This window comes from Clytia hemisphaerica, unplaced genomic scaffold (assembly GCF_902728285.1).
Source record: "Clytia hemisphaerica strain Z4C2 unplaced genomic scaffold, Clytia hemisphaerica genome assembly, whole genome shotgun sequence".
NCBI lineage: Eukaryota > Metazoa > Cnidaria > Hydrozoa > Leptothecata > Clytiidae > Clytia > Clytia hemisphaerica.
The window spans coordinates 557228-580123 of NW_027104383.1; the positions used below are offsets into that span (position 1 = coordinate 557228).

At 37.3% G+C, this 22896-nt stretch overlaps 3 protein-coding genes and 1 long non-coding RNA gene across 4 annotated transcripts; 3 read left to right on the top strand and 1 right to left on the bottom strand.

Moving 5' to 3' along the window:
* Positions 1 to 605: 605 nt before the first annotated feature.
* On the top strand, positions 606 to 20887 carry LOC136819283 (uncharacterized). Its single transcript, XR_010848418.1, has 3 exons — positions 606 to 654; positions 19446 to 19509; positions 20801 to 20887. It is a non-coding gene; the product is annotated as an uncharacterized lncRNA (long non-coding RNA).
* LOC136819275 (uncharacterized) lies at positions 6373 to 7402 on the top strand. The gene has a single exon (XM_067075507.1). It carries the CDS (start codon positions 6373 to 6375, stop codon positions 7273 to 7275), a length of 903 nt encoding a protein of 300 aa, XP_066931608.1. The 3' UTR covers positions 7276 to 7402.
* On the bottom strand, positions 7310 to 11733 carry LOC136819259 (uncharacterized). The gene is made up of 4 exons (XM_067075487.1): positions 11681 to 11733; positions 8368 to 10861; positions 8075 to 8137; positions 7310 to 7602 (listed from the first exon to the last, which is right to left on the bottom strand). The coding sequence occupies exons 2-4, from the start codon at positions 10859 to 10861 to the stop codon at positions 7364 to 7366; spliced, it is 2796 nt and encodes a 931-aa protein (XP_066931588.1). The 5' UTR covers positions 11681 to 11733; the 3' UTR covers positions 7310 to 7363.
* On the top strand, positions 12008 to 18447 carry LOC136819258 (cytolytic toxin-alpha-like). The gene is made up of 6 exons (XM_067075485.1): positions 12008 to 12207; positions 13775 to 15092; positions 15375 to 16571; positions 16806 to 16838; positions 17353 to 17394; positions 18187 to 18447. Exons 2-6 carry the CDS (start codon positions 13784 to 13786, stop codon positions 18411 to 18413), a joined length of 2808 nt encoding a protein of 935 aa, XP_066931586.1. The 5' UTR covers positions 12008 to 12207; positions 13775 to 13783; the 3' UTR covers positions 18414 to 18447.
* Positions 20888 to 22896: the final 2009 nt, after the last annotated feature.

Sequence of the window (22896 nt, forward strand, 5' to 3'; positions counted from 1 at the left end):
AATCTTTTGAGAGCTTTCCAAAAATATACAACAGGTCTCCGTTTTCTCAAGCTAAAATTTTCATTAATTTTTCACCCTATGATTTTTGCCTGAGACCGTCGTATTTGTCCGAAAGTCACACCAAAGTGTCCGAAAAAAAATTGGCACCCAAGTTATTTTGATTCCCCTACCCCTTACCTTTCCGAAAATGTATAACAAGTGCTTTGAATAAAAAAATCGAGCGATTATACAAATTTCCCCATACTAAGTTAGGAAAGTAAATTACAGAAATTACACTGAGAGTTTTATATTATTCTCTTCTCTTTACTTTATGTCTTTCTTTTATTGTTGTTTATTGATTTTCTTTCTCACAAAATAAATTTCGAATGCAATTAAAACGTTCGATGCAAAAAAAATGTAAGAAAAAACATTAAAATCAATTTTGTAAATATTGGCGCCTCATTGAAGAGTGTGATTAACGATTAATTGCTCTCTACAGGATGCAATTAACGATTAATTGCTCTCTTTGAAGGCGCGCCAAAGAAGAAAAAATAACTCATCGTGCGATTAAGACCAAAATCAATCCAATTATACCTCTCATGTCATATGACTTGATCTGAATGATTAATCAAGATTAACTGCTGCAGAGTTGATGTCTAGCTTGCTCATGGTTCGGTTAATATTTCATCTTTAGACAAAGGATTTCTTTAGACATTGTGTTGCCTGGTTTACTAAGCAACAAATTCTAGTGATTGGGGACTAGGAATATTTAGATAAGCCATGATAGGCGAAAATATTTTAAAAATCCATAACTCATACATTTTGGAAAGTTCGAGATGGAGAAAGCCTGCATATCCTTAAATTTTTGTCGACATAGAAAAAATATGAGTTAGAGAGATCGAAAAGGCTAGACAAATGTCCAAGCGACAAGTGGGACAGAGAGATATTGGAGATCGTGTAAGTAAGATAATTGATGGAGAGATTTCTACTGTAGATTGAATCTAATGCTTTCTTAAGTTTTCTCAAAAATGATCATTTTAGCACCTTTCGATTTGCCGCAGCCCTACCCAACGCCAAATATGGTATTCAAAGGTTAGATGTCTCCGGACAATTTTGTCTGAAAAGAGAAGTTTTGTGCTTAACCAAATTTACCAATGTCGATATTGGATTTTCGGTTATTTATAGAGAACGCTACAGAGCAATTGCTCGTCGGGATGAAAAGGCCGTGATAATGGTGAACCTATCACAGAAAACTTTTTAAGCCTACATACAGTCATATCAATATTAAGTTGAGAATCCCGTAATATCGTGGAATAGGTACAATGTGTCTTTTGAGAATTGTACTGTTAAAAATATGCTACTTTATTGTTGACCCAGTGTTGACTAGTTAAGCCGGTTGGGGTGGAAAAAAGTTAACTATCCTCCTTTTTATACAGGTACGAGCCAGGAAGTATCTTATCCATTTGGTGGACTAACTTTATTGGGGTTTTTCTTGTTCCTTGTGGTAATAAGAATATTTTAAGCTTCTGGGCCACCTGGATTTCTCACCTGGGTATCCATAATGGCGGATTTTTGGTCATGTGACCCCTGTAGGCAAAACTGAAAATTCTTCCAACCCAAATATAGGCTTATCATATATCAATCGATCAGAAATTTGATACTGATTAATTTTGAGATACAAAGTTGGGTCTGTAAACTTTCCTATCTCGAGATATAAATCACTTTCGTTTTCTCAGGTTTGGCTGCAGTTGTAGGCGGGCTTTCATGGAGTGAGGCAATTCTTTTAGTCATATCTCAAGAAATATGCTTTTAAACATATCAAAACTTTGTGTGCTCCTAGAAAAGGCATTGAAAATTGTTTGTGCAAATTTTCAAAAATTTTGCAGTAAAAATGTGTATTTTACAGACCAGAGTACAATTTCCTTACCGTCGAAAAAAGACCTTTTTCTCTCAAAATTGGCCTTTTTTGTCTGAAATGAATTAGTGAAATGATGCTTAATAAGGTTTAGAGCCACTCGATTCTTCATATTATACTCAGAGAGGTACCTGGGGAATATATAAGGGCTAAATGTGTCTGGTCAGCACTTTATTAGCATTTTATTTTTGGTAAGATTTGATCCAAAAAACGGTGAAACTTCCAAGCTATTACTCAAAGATTTGACAAAGTCTCTTATTGTATCTCGACATTAAACAAAGTTGAACCTTATTCTTTAGTTTGACACATGCAAAGAATCAAGAATACATGTAAATCGCTGTGTGTATTTTACAGACCAGAATTAAGTGCTTCTAGGTGGTTATATTGCCCTAAAATGTTTAAACTTACCACGGAAAAACCCGAGCTGGAGAATCTTACTGAGTAAAATCCGTCAAGATCCTCTAATTCCCATATCTTTATTATTCATGCATGTAACGAGAAATCTGTGTAGCCTGTCTTTGAGACTTTGAGAAGTGCTTAGAACTTCCAGAACTGCGTAGCTACATAAGCATAAAATTTTGATGAAATTAGTCTGGCTTTGAGACCACTAAGCCTGGATAGCTTTGTATGCGCCAGACGTCAGACTTTGAATCATTTTCCTAAAAAACAACAAAGCCCCAAAGTTTTTATTTCTTGCAAGCTTGTCTAGCACAGATTTGTCGCACAGTCGCTGAACGGCCTGTAGAGTTTCTGTCCACCCTACGACCATCACATGGTATGGGTTGGTCCTAGCAAAGTAGCATTCACTTTTCATTAAGTGAAACACAGCACCGAGTTGGAGTTAGTCCTGATCTCCTAGACGACGGTCAATACTTGGTACACTACTGCGCCTTCACATGGGATAAATCATAACTGGACGTCTATCTTCCATTGTGTCTTTGAAGCGAGCTTCGTTGCCGCCTGTATTTTAAAATCGGTATAAAAAATCCGTTGATTTTCCGTCACAATAATGCTATTTCTTTGAATTACTTAGGTAAAATGATTGATAGATAGCTTGAAAGTTTGAAAATCTATATATTAATATGATAAACGTGTGTGTTTACAACGTTTTATAAAAAGTTTTGGAAAATCTAACAAAGCTCTACAAAGCCTCCTCTTCATGGCGTTGAACTTTTTTCTCCTTTCTTTTATAAAATCAAAATCTTATCATCAATCAGCAGCTATCTTTATTCTTCTGTTGGGTTTTTTTAGATGTATAGTGATTTGCTGGATTGGGACACGCAGACATACGGCTAGTTATACTCTTAAGTCACAAAATAATTATTTTCAATTTTTTTTATACGCTGAAATGGAGAATTTCAACTGCGTGTATACTTTTGACTCACTTTTGTCATTCCAATTAGTTTTTTTATTGACTTGAAAAAAAAAGTATGCCAAAGTTTCGAGCCTGTGTCATAAGAATATCATAATTTGAATCCTATACTCTCAATCCTATATACTTTAAGGGCAGAAAGTTTCGCGAGACCGAAAAGTCGCGAAATTTCGCGGATTTAAGATTCGCGATTTTTACTTTTTGAAGAAAATTTACGGAAGAAACTTTCGTTTTTTGTGAATGTTCAATTTTATTAGCAATAACTTTCGCGAATGGCTAGGGAAAGTGAATAAAATATTATTTCAAATCTCATTTCGTGATGACGTTACCGCTATCCACCACCCCATTCGAGAAAAAGAAAAGGAAGAAAAGTCGAATGAAGAAGCTGGAAATGGAAGCAGAGATATTCGTGAAATGTCCTCAGGTGGTAAAAAGAAGACAAAAGAGCAAGGGAATTCTATCACTATCGAGTAAATCATTATAGAAAATACAAAAAATAAGCTATCGAAGCATTTTCAAAAATCCTGTCTTTTATTAACTGTCTTGAGAATCTACATCCCCTTATAGCTAGGACGAAATTATTTTTATCCTCTCCCAGCCTTTCCCCAAGTCCTCGTTTTATTTAGATTTTTCGGCTTTTAAAACTTGGAAAAAACTTTCGCGATTTTTAGGAAAGTTTCATTTTTCGGGAAATTAACTTATAACGCGAATTTCTTGTTTAGTTTCTTACCTGGCAGAAACTGCCAAAAACGCGAAAGACACGAAAGTTTCCACCCGCGAAAGTTTCTGCCCTTAAAGTAATCGATATTATTTCATCGGAGTTTTGAAAAATGACGATGATTTCGCATCTGTTATCTTTGTTATGATATAGATAAAAGACTGGAGAAGTGTAGAACAACAGAGACTTTTGTCGAAGTTTTGACGTTGTTAGCAAGGTATTCCCAAGGTAGATCATCGACACCTATTGTTTCATTTTATGTTTTAACGAGGCGGCAACGAAGCTAGCAGTGCTTACGAAGGAGAAGGATGTCCAGTCGTTTGTTCATGTTCTGACAGAGCCACAGAGACCAGATGATTCTAAAACTTTACAACCTCATGAGGGGAAAGGAAAATGGGATCACCATCAGCAAGCCATTTCCGAAACAAATAAGAATTTTAAAATCAAGATTTCTTAATATTATACTTAGATTTTTGTAAGAAAACGAGGATAATTTTGACATGTAGCTTAAAGCATTATTTTATATGGCAATAACTTCTTTAAAGCGCTTTTAGTTAAAATTCCTACAGTCTGGCTTCTTCAACTAGCTGAAGGCGTTGTGTTGCATTCATGTAGTTAAAGCGGATATACAATGATGCATTGGACCACACCTCTTATAATTGTAACAGTAACCAGAATAGCTCCAAGTAGGTTCACAAATATGGCTTCATCACTAGGCTTCCTACAATGGCCTAGGATTATCGCCTCTCGAAGCCATATTATGCCGACGTTTTTTGGCCCTACAGACAACACAGATTCTAAGCCCTATAAATCTCGTTTCATGCATGAACAATAAAGATAAAGGAATTGGCAAATTTTGACGGATTAACTCAGTAAATTCGTTCGGGTATTTCTGTAGTAATCCAAAGCGTTTTAGAACAAGACAAGCTCCTAGAAGCACTTAAATCTGGTCTGTAAAATACACACTGTAACGATTACATTATTCATAATTCTTTGCATTAGTCAATCTAAAAAACAGAAGGTTCTCGTTTAATGTTGAGATGCAATGAGAGAATTTTTCATTAATTATTTGGAAATTTCACAGTTTTCGGGATCATGTCTTACCGTAAATCATACTTATAAAGTGCTGACCGGACACATTTAGCCCGTACTTGTTGCTAAGTACCCCTCTGAGTGAGATTAAGAAGAAGTGATTGGTTATAGACCCTATTGGGAAACATTTCGCTCATTCATTTCAGACAAAAAGGCCAATTTGGAGAGAAAAAGATCTTTTTTCGACGGTAAGGAAATTGTACTCTGGTCTGTAAAATACACATTTTTACTGCAAAATTTTTGAAAATTTGCACAAACAATTTTTAATGCCTTTTCTAGGAGCACATAAAGTTTTGATGTGTTTAAAAGCATATTTCTTGAGATATGACTAAAAGAATTGCCTCACTCCATGAAAGCCCGCCTACAACTGCAGCCAAACCTGAGAAAACGAAAGTGATTTATATCTCGAGATAGGAAAGTTTTAAGACCCAACTTTGTATCTCAAAATTAATCAGTATCAAATTTCCGATCGATTGATATCTAATATGCCTATATTTGGGTTGGAAGAATTTTCAGTTTTGCCTACAGGGGTCACATGACCAAAAATCCGCCATTATGGATACCCAGGTGAGAAATCCAGGTGGCCCAGAAGCTTAAAATATTCTTATTACCATAAGGAACAAGAAAAACCCAAATAAAGTTAGTCCACCAAATGGATAAGATACTTCCTGGCTCGTACCTGTATATTTGGCAGGTGAAGGGTTCAATTAAATCGAGGGATTCTCGAAATTTATTTAACGTGTTATAATGACTCTTTGGTTGTAGTTCGAATTTTTATCAGCTCCTTTCTCATACAAAGAGATAAAGGGAAGACTTGCGAGCAATGTAGTAGTACTTCTAATCTTGTATCAGCATGAAGCAATCAATCTGCTTCTGTTTCTTCCTCTTTCTATTCAATGTTTCAGCCTGCTCACAGCATTGCTGAAAGTTCAAGCGTTTGTACTGAAACATGAGCTGAAAGCTAATTAACCATTTAAAAAGTTCAAATAACTTGTGATATTTGCATGTTAGAAGCGATTTGAAGCTATTTGTAATCGATAGATAGCACTTCTTTGATTGTTTTTAAAGATTGGTGTTTTGATTTAAGATTTTTAAAGATAAAACTGTTTGCATACAGAGAGTTTACATAATATAAATCGATAGAAAATTGTGTTGAAGCATACACTGTTGAAACCAATCTGAAACAAGCACTTAACAAATAGTAATTTGATCAGTCATGTCATTCGCTACTTCCTTGATGGGTGTTATGCGTATAAAAGCAGTCAGCTCTTCTTTCTTTACCCATTACTTTCCACAATGGCTTCTTTCGTTTTGATCAGCTTGTTCGTACTATTTACAGGATATAATATGAAGCCTATAACGGGTGAAGATGATTGGAGTCTTGCCATGCCGTTCAAAGAATCTTTGAAATTAACTGATCCTCCAATGCAAGGTCGGGAAGTAATGATTTTACAAAACCTTTTGAAAAGAGCACCTGGCATAGAGTTGGTAGCTACTGGTGTTTTCGATGAAAATACTGAGAAAGCCTTGTATATGTATCAAGAACAAAAGGGTATACAACCTGCGAATGGTATCTTGAACCCAGAGACTGCGATCTCAGTTTTAGAACACTTGATGAGTGATGGTTATAAGGACGATGGGAGTATTCAAGAAGGAATGAAGTTCAAACTATACATCCCTGTCTATAGAAACCGATCCATTGAAACACAAGCTACACTCTTCGACGGGCAAGGCAATGTCATTTCAAAATTTCTGGCCCGGACAAGAGGTTCGACCGGTGACAAAGGACAAATCGTAAACCAGCTCACAACGAACGGAAACACGCCTACTGGTTTGGTTACTATGGACCTTAACACACCCGAACCCAAAAGTTTAGTCAAATCGTTTGGCCCTTATCCGGTACTACGTTTTGTAAAAGGTTTAAAAGGAAATGCTGCAATGGGAATTGATAATCAAACGGAGACATTTCTTAGTAATTATCGGTCCGGTATTTTGGTTCATACCGGTATCTGGGATGATTGGACACCGGAATTACCTATGCCGAACAGTAATGGTTGTGTCCATGTACATCCCAGCGTTCAAAGAGAAATCGTTGACCGGCTATTTATGCTAGGTGTCATTGCAAATGAAAATCCATTCGGAAAGCTCCCGTACCCCTATAGAATCCAAGGTATTGTCTCTGTGGAGCAAATTGATTGAACTGAAAATTCAAAAATTGAATTCAAAATTGAAATTTCATTATTCACGCAGACATGTAATATAATATATTTTTTGAGAGAAAATTGTTTTAAAATTTGAAAATACAAGAATAATAATTTGATTTCGAGTCACGAGCATTCATTTTCTTTTCACACCAACACTTGTTATCTTTGACGCCGTATGTTGCTCCGTTGATAGTTTGATCAGTGTAAGCTTTACGTTGTAAACATTTGTAGACACAGTGTTCACGATTTCTGACCAACCCTACGTAATCGTCATACTTAGCATTGCTTCCATACATACCATCTCCACGACCCCACGCACAGTCTATGATAAGAATAAAAGAAAACCACAGTTTTTAACAACGCTCGATAAAATAATGTAGTTAATGAAATACTAGCCTGGGGTCGTTTTTCATCCGTGTAATGCACTGGGAAGAATTGATGAAAACTGTTGAAGAGATAAACAGATTGTTTGAGGTCTTCTGCTTATAAGTTCATCCCATGGTCCTGAGCAAAACATCTTTTTGTCTAACTCTTTTCCAAAGTCAAGAATTTGTTTGACGTAAGAAAATTGCCATTTCTCGATTTCGGAAAGAAGAACTCGAAGGTATTACCCCGAGGCCATGGAAGGAATCTGACCATCCCTTTAAATTTTTCGTTTATTCATTAAACTTTTCAAAAAGAAAATTGCGGTAGAATACTAAGGTCCATTTGAGAAAGCTCACCTGAAATATATGGGAAATTTTTGGAGACAAATTGAAAAATTATTTTGAAATCAAAAGAAGCAATATAATTACCGAAGATATTTGCAAATTCTTTTTGTAGATTTTGAACGTGTTGGGTGACGACCTTTGAGACTCCTAAAAAGTAATGAACAATGTTATTAATGTTAGTAAGTAATTAATTTCATTATGTAATTTAATTGTATACTCCCCTCACTCCCAATCAGATGGGAAAAATTGATTAATTAGTTTTTTGGGGTAACTTAACTGGTTTTTGAGAAGAAGAACTAGAACACATTATATTAACTTTTTCATTCAAAAGGAGGGCTTACGGCGAATCAAGTTAAATTAAAGATTTGTAAACGTACCAGCTTTTTCAGCATTCAGTTTTTTCATAGCATCGGCGATTTGTTTTTCACTCTCCTCAACTTCATCTTCGAATTTCTCGATCTCATTGCTCACTTGGTCTTTCATGGTCTTCAACTGAGCACCGACTTGTGCTGATCCTTGTGCTGAGTGACATTCTGAGACATAGACAGCACCAATGGCTTTCGTTTTCATACCGCTTGGACATGTCTTACATTGACCAGCTCCTTCTCGATCGTTGTAAAAGTTGACTTTACATTTGGTACAAGATGCGCTCGATTGTTGTCCTGTGTGTGCATTGTGGGAACCTTTAGGACACTTCTTACACGCGCTAACAGCATTGGATCCTGTGTGACCATTGTAGGTACCAACAGGACATCGAACGCAGTTGGTGGCTGATTGTTGGCCAGTCTTTGTGTTGTATGTTCCTTTAGGACATGGTTGGCATTCTGAAACCTTTTTCAATCCTTCGACACTACCAAAAGTACCTGACGGGCATTGTGTGCATGATTTTTGACCATAATATTTGGAGTAGGTTCCTTTGGCGCATTTCTTGCATTGACGTTCACCGATTTCATAATATCCAGGTGAGCATTTAGTTGTGGAGATTTGATCACTTGAAATGCTGGTTGCTGTTTCTCCGAGATCTGTTTTCGATGCGATGGTGAAGAAATAAGGTGTTTGCGTTCTCAATCCGGGCATGGTGAATGACAATTTTGTTTTCGCAACAACTCTTTCAGCCACCTTGCAGTAATTACCTTCACATCCGTCAGACATTCCCTTGGTGCGAACGGTGTAGCATCTGACAACGTATGAACGGAGGTTAGTGAATCCTTTCTCTGGTTTTCGCCATCTGATCGTGATTGATGAATGAGTCTTCGCTGATGAAGAAGGACGCCCTGGTGCTGAAGTCAACTGGTAGCTCTTTTGTGAAAGATATGCTCCATTGTAGAGCTCAATATCGATGCTTTCTTTTTGTCCATCGTAGATGATTTCTTCACGAACAAGGAATTGGACGTTTGGAGATGAGAGGGAAGTTTCGGATTCTTTCTCTTTGATTCCATGGAATTGTTTGAATGTGGAAGATAAAACTTGAAGATTGTACAGTGTCATACTTCCTGGACGCCACCATTTTGCAATGTGTTGGCTTGGTAACCTGGTGTTTTGTTCGGTGATCAAGAATTCTCGAATAGCTTCCAAATATTTGTCGTCGTATGATCCAATCTTGAGGGTCAATCCAAGAGTGTATTTCTTTCCGTTCAATAGCTTGGCGCTGAAATCACCAGAGTCTCGACAGTAGTTTGGTAAAGACTGGATACGAGAAAGAACAGCTACTTCTTCGTTGAAACGCGAGATCCAAAGTTGAAGGTTACGTTGTGCAAAAGGTGAGCGCTCTTTATCGGTCACCAATCGGGTTAATTCGGACATGCTGGATTCACCTTGTCGGATTTTGGGGAGGATACTGATTAACTTCTGTTTGTACAGTAAGACATATCTTTCGACATAACTCTTAAAATCATCGACCTTCATTCGAATGCGACCATGGTGAGTGGCGACTTTGGTGTCCAAGATGTCGTTGCATTGACGGATGATGTTTTGAAGATCTTCGATTTGTTCGGTGACTGAAACCACCAACGATTCTTTGACGTCATAAACGATCTGTGCGGTTCTCTCCAATGGTAGTTTCTCCAAGGGATACAACCAAACTTTGACAGGAACAGAGTTTTCGTAGTTCATACCAAGAAGTTCTGGGAGCTCCTTGTAGACTTTGATGGCTTCTTGATAGGTACCAGGGTGATTTCTAAGCACAAAATCGCCATGAAATTTGCAAGTGAAGGATTCGGTGTTTTTCTTTTCTGCTTCTCCGATCTCAACTTTCCCTTGACCGTTAACTTCGAATGTAGGGATTTTCTTGACAGCAACTTCCAAGTTTCCTTGGATGTCTCGTTTGTGTTCACTCATACTGACCGATCGATCGAAAGTGAAGATAGCACCTGCACCATATTGAATGGCCACCACCACATCTGTGGCATCAGTTGCTTTCTTCAAGACATCAGGGTAAGTGACCTTGGTGAAAACATGAGGTTTCAAAACACGTTTGAAGGTGGTTGATTTGTATTTGAGTGAAACGCGAGCTTGGTTGTTCTTCTTCTTACGATCATCGAGGTATGACGCGGAACCAGATACTTTAATGAGACCTGCCAGGAAAGACATTTTGATGGAAGCCGACAGATCCAAGTGTTTCATGTCTTCATCGATACTCTCAGAGGTGACAATCTCGAACCGTGTACTATATGTTTTGCTTTCACTATAGTTGTCCAATACAGTGTGACTCCACAGTTTCGGTCCTTGAACGATGACATCACGACGACGATCATAAAGATCACCCAATGAGAAGGGACGACCGAGAGCAGGGATATCCACCGGCTTCAATTCACCCGTTGCATGATGGGTACAGGTGATCAACACCAAAATAAATAAGGGCGACACTATCATCTAAAAAAAATAGTTTCGAAAAATCATTCAAAATTGAATACACTCGTATCGTAAGAATGGATCTACGAGGGAAAGTGGGGGAAAACAGAAGAAAATAGAAAATCAAGAGCTTGAAATCAGTAACCCTGAAATGGTTGGAAATTACCCTGACTTGTTTTTGGATCAATTTTCACCGTAGGAAACACGGTAGTTTTTTAAATCCATTGTAATGTAAATTGAGATTATATCAAAGCTATGTATTTTTCTGCGCGGCTTAAATACATTAAATATACTCCCAGTTATTCACCCTTACTTATTGAAAGTGAGATGACTTTCTCCCTCAGATCTACTTACATGACCCAGGCACAATATCATTAGATTAGATTAGATTAGGCTAAACTTCCCTCGTCTATTCGAAGTTATCATATTTGTAGAGAGAAGGAATTACATGTGCTAAAGCATTTACCTAGAATATAGCAAGTCGTTTTCTCTGTCGGTCTTCAAACTTGATCATTCATATTTAAAACATAAGAGAGGGTTTTGCTCCTCTTAAATTGGTCAGGCCCCTTAAGTTCTTTCTTTCCAAGGAAGAGCTTATTGGCAACAATAAGAAGAAAGTACAGTTGACGCTCTCTAATTCGACGTTCTTCAATTCGATAGGCTCCCTTATTCGATGAAATTTAAAGTCCCCGTCAATAAAAAGCTCTCATAAACGACGCTCCCTTATTTGATATGCTCCCTTATTCGATGAAAATCCAATTCCCCTTGAAGATCGAATAAGAAGAGAGAGTCAGCTGTATTTAAACTTAATATGACAGGTAAGATAGGAGAATCACTTACTGTTTTATGTAGGTAGTCACCAGTTGATTGAATGAAAATGAAATGTGCTTTCCAAATGAGGAGGGGAAGGAAAGGGGTAACTTTTTAAATGGAAATTTCTTACAAGTTGTTCAAACAAAAAATAGACATTCTTCTTCAAACTTCCCATTCCTGTTGACACACGTTTAGTCAATTTGATTGGGATTTTTTCAATTCTGAAATTTTCAACTAATTTCATGTCGCACTAGTGTGTTAACAGGTGTGACTACTAAATTCCATTACAAGCTGATCGTAAGCTTGCACAATTGTGTAACTTTAATTAAATTTATTTTTGCTACAATCGTTCACAGCTAAATACATACTTTTTACGACAGTTTTTCTGGCGGTGAAATTTTAAAAAGATTTTATTGAACGACGGATTCGGCACCTGTTCACACAAGGGGAGTGATTAAGTGAGTGGTTATTTCCTGAACTGGTTCAGTTGATGATTAATCTTCAGTCAAACAGAAAGAACGAATTTCACCACGATTAAGGACTGAAGTTGGAAGGTATGAAAATCTGTTTTATATTACTATCTTTATATTTTAATAATTTGGGCAAACTAGTTCTGAATTGTACACCTCTGTATCACAGGGGTTGGACCAGTCTTGACTAGATCTTCCAACTTTGAACAATAGAATTTAAAAAGATCTCAATTATCGCAGTCTAAGTTTTTTTATCCCCATTGAGCCTTAAATTTTTCTTTTGCTTGTTCCTTTTTGACGAAAGTTTCGCCTAGCTTCTTGCCTGGTCAATGAGACTGATTTTTAATTTGATATTTAGTGGGTCCCTCCCGTCGGACCCTTGAGTGAAACTCGTAAGTTTGACTTGCAGAGAGGCCTATTAGTTATTCACCAATCGATGGAGAAATTCATGTAGATTTCAAGAAAAACCTGTTGATAGTTTAGACAGGCAGCTGAGGTCACAAAAAAATTGGACGGGGTGCGAACAATCCCAAACCACTTTTAATTGAAAATATACAACCTAAATATCTAGAAACCATCAACCGGAGTTGTTGAAATTAATTACCGGACGTGTCCGGTAATATTTTAGAACCTGATGACGTCATGCGTGCCCATAGGCAAACTGAAAAAAATTTGAGAACCAACATAGACATATTATATACCGATCGAAGCGTTTTTTAACGTAGATTAAGGAAATGGTGAGTAACCATATCTGAAAACTTTGCTATAAAAAGTTAGTACGCTTTTCCTTTATGTCGGTAACGTCAATTTTACCTGTCCGAGACGAAAAAAAGATCAAAAATTCAAACTTATCAAAATTGAAATCTAAGACCGCCATTCGAAAGCTCTTAAAAATCGATATAGAAGACTTTTAAGTGGATATATATGATTTCTCAACCTAACTCGAGAAAATCGATCCTAAAGAAAGTGTAAATATGACGTCATCAAAACTTCGGAAGCTTTTAACTTTTTATTATCAAATTTTCAGACATAGTTACTGACCTTTTTCTTAATCTACGTCAAAAAATTGGTATATAATATCTCTATGCTTTTTTTCATAAGAATTTTCATTTTGCTTGTGACGTCATCAAATACGAAAAAATTTTCGGACGCGTCCGGTAAATATTTTCAAACTGTCCGGTTGATGATTTTGTGTTCAGAAAGGTCATATCTATTGGAAACAACTGTTTAAAGTTTGCTCGCAAACTTTGTAGCTACTGCACTTTTTTATGTGACCTCAGCTGCCTGACTATAATGGGTAGACCATATACAGGCAGTTACGGTTAAAGCGGTTTACCCCCCCCTTTTTTTTTCCTGACGAAATACTTAAAACAGTTAGGTAAAAGTTACAACCAATCTGTGTTTCTGGTTATCTATTTATTTACCGTTTTTAGTCACCGTCTGAAAGTTTTATGACTTAGAAATTACGCAAATTACGAGCTTGAGAATTCAACGTGAATGTTTTTGGCTTTTTTTACTGATATCCTTGCCTTTTTGAAATAATATATAATATCAAAATATGTTTGCGCTATTGTATGACTTTTTAGGTTGATCCTTACCACACGTATTTCTATATCCGAGGCAAATATATCTATTTTGTTGTTCTTTCTAGAGCCAAGAGATGCAGCTCTTCTTTTTTATTTTGGTAACGTCAGGTTACTTCCCATCTGTAAAATGTAACTCAAATGCAGTCTTCTCTGTCGAAACGACCAAAAATATCAAACCAATTTCCATGCCCGCCCTTGGCCGCCCGTTCAGTTTGGGTGATCTTTACGATCGAACAAATGACGTCATCATTCAAGGTCCGAAATTGTGGAGCCAGGAACAAACGGAACAGTATTCTCAAGTCAAAACACACGGAACTCGATTCGAAGTTTCTTCTTCAGAAAATGTTGACGAGAAAATGACCAAGTTGGATATCAGTGCCTCCCTCAAAGCATCTTTTGTCTCTGGAATGGTAGAGGTCAGTGGCAGTGCTGCTTACTTGAAAGACAAAAAGAAGAAAAACAACCAAGCTCGTGTTTCTTTAAAGTATGAATCTACTGTCTACAAACGATCACTCTTGCCAGAACTTTTCACCAAAGTCACTTATCCTCAAGTGTTGGAAAAGACCACTTCAGCAACAGATGTAATTGTTGCGATCCAATATGGCGCTGGAGCTGTGTTCGTTTTCGATAAAGATCTCAAGGAAGAGGAAACCATATCCGACATTGAAGGTCATTTGGAAGTGGCTGTCCGAAACATCCCTTCTTTTGGTATCGAAGGATCTGGCAAAGTGAAGATCAGTGAGGAGCAACGCAAGAAAATGGAGCGGTTCAGTTGTAAGTTTCACGGTGATTTCGTATTGAAGGACCATCCAGGAAATTACGAGGAAGCAATCCGCGTTTACAAAGCTCTTCCAGAAATGCTTGGTGAAGCTCATGAAAATGCTGTTCCTATCAAAGTGTGGTTGTACCCTATCGATAAACTCCCTTTGAAAAGTCAGTCAGTGAAACTACACGATCTTGAACAAGGTTTGATGACTGACATCACCAAGAAGGTTGAAGAATTGGAAGACTTCATTCGCCAATGCAATGACATCATCGATACCAAGGTGGCATCGAACCATGAACGAATCAAACGCAATGTGATGGACATCAAACATAAGATTGAAGAATACATCATCGTCTTCAAAGAGAGGTTAGTGGATTTGGTGCCAAAGATTCGTCAAGGTTCAGCATTGAGCAGTGAATTGACCACTCTGTTTGAAGATAAGGAGAAATCCCCCTTCAACAAAGTCCAACTTCAACGTTTGATTTCTCACTATGCAGAAGAAGTAAACGTGCTGTCTTCCATTCAAGACCTTCCACACTATTGTCGAGATGATGGAGAATTCAGCGCTCAACTGATCAATGACAAACACTTCATGGTTGGATTGGTCTTACAGCTCGGTACGTACTTTCAACTTCTAATGAGCTAACGGTATAACGCTGAGTTAGCTCCCTCAATTTCATGAATGAATTGATAGGCATCATTGCAAATCCCTTTTGTATGTAGATATTTAAAAACTAACTGTATGGCAATTTATCAACGGATCATGGAGATGGTGTCGTATAGGAGATTACCATTAAAGTCTCTTTGAATAAACAAATGTATGTCACGTATAAAATTTACGCACCAACCATTTCGTTTTTACAACTAAGGATTAAATTCTAAAAATCATTTTTTTATAGGAAAGCACGATGACGAATACTTGGGTGCAATGGAGAAATTTTTATCAACAAGAAATAATGTTCAACTTCCCGACCTCACCAACAGATACAAATGGTGGAATGCTGGCTCGCCTATCCTTCGTGAGCTTCAACGTCTAACGTACGTCTTAGAAACATACCATGATATCGAAGAACGGAAAGCTCAACTCGGTCTGCAAACTAACATCCATTTCTACGTTCGCGAACAGATGATCGAAGCTAATAAACCCACGGCTGTCTTCATGGAGCTTTATGAGAATGGAAAATTGAAAGAGGCGAAGTTCAACATTCCAGGGGAAGCAGGGAAGCCAATCGTCCAGTCACTCAAACACAATGAAATCACAATCGGGTGGTCGAAACCAACTATCGCTACTGATCGTGTTGCGTCTTACCTGGTCAGCGCTTACGTACAGAACAACACCGCCGGCCATACCACATGTAACTACCGTTTTTGTTTGATCGACGAATTCTTAACCATCCAAAATTCAGCAACCATCGAAAACTTGCACACAGAAACAGAATACTTCTTCCAAATCTCAACTAATGGGCAGTTCGGTAAAACAGCAGTTGGTTTGATGACGGATGGGATTGTGACAACTTCATGCCCTGCAGGAACCATCATGTCCGATAAACATTGCAATGCTTGTCCACCTGGATCGTACTCCGATAAAACCAACTCATACAGTTGCAAGAAGTGTCCTCTTGGTACCTACAACAACCAATACGCTTCTTCATCCTGTATCGCTTGCCCCGCAGGATTTTACAGCGATTTCACTGGTGGGGCAACATCCTGTAAAAAATGCCCTGGAGGAACATACAGTCAACGCACCGGAGCAAAATCCATTTCCGATTGCGCGAAATGTCCTTTGGGAACGTACAATCCACACCCTGGAAAGACAACACCCTCTTCATGTATGAAATGTAGCATGGGTACCTATAACCCTAACCCTGGAGAGCAACAATGTTATTTTTGCCCATTCGGCTCAGGATCGAAAGTATCAGGCGCCGTTACATCCAAATCGTGCGTCGTGAGCGGTGCTAGTCAAGCTGAAATCACCAAAGCTGTCAATGAAGTCAAAGGATTGGTGCAGAGAAACTTGAATACCATTCGACAAACTTCACAGAAGAATAAAGTTGATCTGAACAAATTGAAATCTGCTGTTGGAAACTTTGATCAAGGTAACTAACTATATTTGTTCCACAAGTAATGGAAATTCTTACGCCCAAGAGGTCTACATCAAAGTTGATGTGAATTTCAAAATTTACCAGTCGACAGTTGTTTTTTTTTTCAAGCTTTTTTTCCGTTCTTAATGTTTATTGTATGGAAGGTGACGAGATGAAAAAACGAATTTGACCAGATAATCTTGGTTGTGTCGGGTTGTGTACTTAAAATATACTCTTCTTTGTTTCCAGATACAAATAAGATCGTCAAAGATGGCATGAAAGGTAAGATTCATAAAGGCTCTCTCTCTATAGATTTCCTCCTATGGATCGAAAAGAATTATACAGGGTTGTTTAGTTGATGACAACTATTAGAGGTTCATGTTCAAGAGGATTGAGTAATGTGAATGTGTTGTGGGAAGACTGTCCAAATGTTCATCATTTTTAATGCCCTTCAATAAGGAAAGATTTAATGCCAGGAAACATTTATGAGTTTGGGAAGTTTTCTTTGTTTGCCGGTACTACATAGCATGTTGAAGTATGAGGGGATGTTTGTTTTAATGCAAGGCTTTACGAGTGAAAATTCCTGTTTCATGAAAACCTCAACCTGGAGTTTCTGTGGTTTAGAAGTGCAATAAGAAATGAGAAGGAGTTCTTCCTGTCATTTTCCTTCAACGCAAAACCAATTAGTCTAGACTAGATTCCGATCTTATATTTACTTTTTATCCTCACAGTTTTTTATGTCACAGTTTGTTTGACATGATAAACGCCCCTTCAAATTTTACATTTCTTCTTATAGGTGCATTCAAACAACTCAGTGAGACGATTGCTTCAAACTACAGTAAGAAGAATCTTATTGTTGATCTCATGTAGTTACTATTTCGTTTGGACAATTCCATTCATTTTAGCTTCTTGAGGTTGTAAATGTTCTATCAAGGATACTTAATTAAAGTCTGTCTCAGAAGTATGTGGATAATTTATTTTTTCAACAATTTTCCCAGCATGTATCTAGATGCTCAAAAAGCTAGAAACCATTGGAAATAATACTACTAAGACTCTTTTCAGACTTTCAACTTTTAGTAGTTAGCAGTTGTAAATTGAAATACACTCTTTGTGTTATAAGAACAATGAAGCTTAGGAATGATTGAATTTAAAGCAAATTAATGGATTAAAATTAGTAAAATTAGGATATGTAATATAATAGAATATCTTATCGGGGAAAAAATGTCGGAGTTTTACTTAGTCGGGTTTTTTTTTCGTCGGGGAAAAAATAAAGGCGTAAAAAATTTGGATTTGAATTTTGGTTGAGGGAAACAAATCGAGTAAAAGTTTTGGTCGGGGATAAAAAAATCAGGTAAAAGTTTTGGTCGGGTGATAAAATGTCGGGGAAAAATTTCGTCACCCCCTCAAAATTTTCGTCTCTTTCCCCCGACATTTTTCTCCCCGATTTAAGGTACCTCTTGCTTTAAAAATAAGAAAAGAATTAGAATAATTTTAGGCTCAAAGTGCCAAAACAATAAGAATAGCTTTGCCACCTCAAAAATTGGCTCTTATAAAAAAGTGTATATTGGCGCATAAGCCTTTTAGATTTAATTTTGTATGGAAAGTGAAATATGACTTTGTCTTTCATCAGGGTGTTCAGCATGGTCGAGAGGTGATGGCAAAGGATCGCGTGAATTTTTCGTCGGTCTTGCGCGATCAAAGAAAGATTGCGTCAACCGTTGTCTACAGAAGAAGTTGACGGTACCCAAAATCAACGGAGTAACTGTCCATCCGACTGATTTCCGTTGTTGGTGTGAAGAAAACCAATCGTCTGTCGGTGATACCCGATATATTGAAAACTGTGTATTATTCTCGTAAAGTTTAATCGAAATATATTAATTGAGCATCAAAATACATTTATATTCGTCTTAAACCAACATTGAAAAGTTCTGGATCCTCCTAGCCTAAACTTCTTTTCAGAAGATCTTTTTGAATGTACATATTGCTTTCTTTGGGATATGTTCTAAAAGGTGGATACCAGAGATAAAAGTTATATCCCACTAATCAGAGGGGATATTTTCTTACGCTTCTAAGGCCAAGGTCACGGCCAAATTGCGGTAGAATGACTCATATAGATTGCAATAAGCCGCGAATATATCGAGTCTGTTTGGCCAATATTTGCTTTCAGAGCTTTGTACATGAAGTTCACTGATGGATTAAATCCAACACTTAAAGCTCCCGAGGAAAGCGTCTGTAAAACCACATTTCTTATTTCGCGCATTTCGTTCAAAATGTCACTTTGTGTTTTAATGTTTGTTTTGATCAAATTTTTTCACCTCTTTGAAAATTTCTCAAGACAGGATGACCGATTGGAGTGAGTCAAGAATTATTTCCGACAGACTGCATCACCTTTTACCGTCACGCTCCAAATGACCTAATATGTTTTTAATTACTGAAACCATTAAATCTGGTACTGTGTATCAGTTTTAAATCTTCTCAAAACAAATATCATTATATTAAGGCTTTTAATCCCACAACATCTCACAGTAATTCTACCACGCCTAATGAGAATTAAATTCCAATCATATTTTTATAAGTAGCGAAAGTTTCGACCGCTAGACAGAGATTTTCGCTCCTTTCTCCTATTTGAACAACTTAGTGGACTTTAGAGTCGTTTGAGTGAACGATTTAAGCGCTAAAACTGTTTTCTTTTGTGGAGCTTACACTCTATTTATATTTAGTCTCGACAAATCCGGTAATGTGATTTCATTCCGATAAAACGATACGAAGGAGACTATTCAAGTTTGTTTACTTACCCTTTGAGTGAGTTGGTCACGTGATTCATTTTCTGTCTTCCCTTCGATTGTTTGATGTGAGATGCATTTGCATTTTTATTCTTGACTTTTGCAGGATGAGAACACAGTTGGAAAGAAACCTTCAAGAAAGATAGATTCATATCCAAATTTATCACGAGGTAAGCTTACATAATATTTGGGTCTGCTTTTAATTTATCAATAAAAGACGTAAAAGTATGTACCAAAAATTCAGAAAGCAATATGTCAGAGTGAGCTTTTTCTTTGAAATAAGCAGTATGTATGGAGCGGAATGGATGTCAAAAATACCCAGTTTAGATATTCGACTGAGTTTGGAACCCGAACGAGTCAGTTTAAAACCCGCCAAACAGATCAGTTTAAAACCTGAGTGAACCGGTTTTTCGGATTTATCGGATTATAATTTCGGTAAATCTGGCCGCAGATTTCATTTCCTTAGCCTGGATGGAGGCAAGACTGCAAGGAAAGACTGGAGGCTGATCTGCAGACCAGAACCAAAAGCTGTAATCTGATAAATCCGAAAAACCGGCATTTTAAACCGCCGATTTTACCGATGGGTTCTAAACTGACTCAGTCGGTTGTAAAACCAACCCGATGGAGTTTTGAAATGACCCGATCGGTTATAAACCAATTCAAAGAGGTTATAAACTGACTTCAGGTTCTAAACTGACCTGTTTGGGTTCTAACCGATTCACTCAGGTTAAACTGATCCGTTTTCGGTTCTAAACTGACTCGTTCGAGTTCCAAACTCAGTCGAGTATTTAAACCGGGTATTTTTGACATCCAAACCGCTTCATAGTATGGGGGAACGCCCAACATATGGTAAAAAACATTGTAGACACGAATCACCTCCGAGATTAATCCTTCAAAAAGCTTAAGAATTAAGAAATATCTGGAGAAACGTTAAAAAGCATGATTTCGCATGTTTGTCTAGTTTTGACTTTGGTTGTGGTTGCAGTTTAGGACTGTAAAATATCTCGTGCACATACGATTGCATTTATTTTTTACCGCTTTTAAAACAGAAAACTGCAAATAGGGTTTCATGCGCCTCGCTTATGGCAGCCATTTCGACCAATCAATTTGAGAATTAGAGTAAGTCTTGACCCGATACAAGTTTTAAAATCTTGCCAAATCGCTAAAATTTTGTCAGCAAAATCTTGAGTTCAGATCCTGAGTTAAGATGAAATATTTTGCGACAAATCAAACCTTTGATATTTGTTTGACGTAACATAAGGAATTTCCAAATTGTCTAAGCTTTCCTGATTTTTAAGCGAATATTGTTGGACGTTACATACAGATTAAACGTAATCCACAGGAGAGATTGAAAAGATTACGTCATTTTCCTCCAATATTTTTGTTTGAATCGTTCCGGATTTTGTCTGCGTTTGAGAAACGATATCCAATGTAAATATTATCTCTCTGTCTCTTTTACAGAATCATGGCAGCTTTCCGTTCGATAATACTTACCATCGTTGGAATTGGTCTCCTAGCAACCACAACAACAAACGCTGCAGCCATCAAACCCGAACTCAAAGCTGGATTGAAGAAGTTATTAAAAGACAGCACACGTTGTCCGAAAGTCTGCAATTCCTTTTATTCGGATTGTGAGAAGGTTTCAAATAATGAATTTGAAGAAGGAATTTGTTTGCGAGCCATTATTATTTGTCAATTCGGTTGCACCAAACCTGAGGATACACTAAAGAGAAAATTGTTACGGAAAATGACAGCCTTAGTACTGAAGAATAAATCTTCACAAGGATGACTGTTATGACAAACACACTCTCTAATGACTACTGTACATATACAAATTTTGTAATACGTTTTAATTGATGGTGTAAATATCTATGCAAGCAAAATGTTTATGAATTTCGCTCAGAACTGAATTTATGTTTTCGAAAATAAAAACTAAATTTAGTTTTGGAAATAATTCCTTAAAAAATATCTAAAGATCTGGCACTTACGCCCTCCTAATACACCTTACCCCTCGGGGGACAGATGAGGGATATGTGCGGATGGGGCCTCCGACCCTTAGAGACTTTTTTGAAAAATTTTCTTCGATTTTTGAAAAATTCCCTACCCTTAGAGAGGCTTTGTTACAATTTTTACACTCTAAATCAAACAAATTTCCTAAAAATCATGAATTTCCCGACCCTTAGAGATTAATTTGAATTTTTCTGATTTTTGCGACCCTTAGAGACTTTGAAAGGTGAAAACCCGATCCTTACCGTCCACACATACCCAGCACCCATTTTTGCCTAAGTATCCCCCCCCGGGCCTTACCTCGTATATCATCAACGTTTACAAATTCTTGAAAAGACACCCTCTCAGGGACCCGCCGGGAAATATTTCAACCAGAGAAGCTAGTAGTGATACAATATAATGGGGGATTTATTGATGTTAATTGGTTTTCAAATTCTATACTCTTTGTGTGTCCTAGCTGGGTATTGATATTGTGTACTTTTACTGTCGAACGTGCTAAGTGCACTGGTTGAACTTCATCTTTTACGTCACTCCTATGCTGATTGGATGTACTTAATCGAAAGCTGCTCAATAAATAAGAAAAATTTAAACAGCCCAAAGGATCAGTTGCACAAAAAAAGATTTTTGTCAAATCTGACCATTTTTTGAAGGCTCCAGCCTAGCCAGCCGGATAAGTCATGGGGTCTGTGAACTTCGGCGAAAATCAAAAGGATAATTCAGGGTTGCCACAGGTTTGCCAAGTTCAAAATTCCAGACTTTTTAGTCTAAAAAGCCATGTTTTTCCAGATTGTTTACCTGAAAATATCTGAGAATTTCCAGATATTTTGACAAGAAACCCAATATTTTCCAGACATTTCATCCATTGGGAAGGTTTTCAGTCTTTTCTTAACGTCATTTGAAAGGCCAGATCGAGGAATACAACGTAATGAGAAATTTAAGGATGAACACGATTTAAAGATTTGGTTGCGAGCGTAACGAGCAGAAATTTTTAGGAATTTCAAATGCCAGGGTAAAAGTATATAGTCTAGGGTAAAAGTTTCCTATTACCGGAAAGTTTACTAGGCTTCATTCAGGACTATTTCCTTCAAATTCTATTATTTTCCAGACATGTATGCCAATTCCAGACTTTCCTAGACGGGTATGCCAATTCCAGACGTTTTCCAGACTTTTCCAGACATTTCCAGACTTTAACCTAATTCCAGACATTTCTGGCAGACGTGGCAACCCTGTAATTGGGCTCTTGCAATCCCAGCTTGATATTTAAAGCCTGGAAAAGAAGTATTCTATTCCAATTGCGATTTCGATTCATAGTCATAGAAATTGTCCTCCCCATTGTGAGATCCATAAAATGTTCGTACAAGGGAGGATATATTGTCCAGGGGTAGTGAAAAATCTTTAAAATTCGCCTTGGTGGCGTAAACTTGCTCTATTTGGGGGGTTAGACCTGTTGTCCGGGGATCAAAAGTCACAATATTTGGGAGGAGAGGTTAAATTCCACCCCCCATATATTCAATTTTTTTCTAGAAGAGCCCATTCAAAAAATTTAAAGG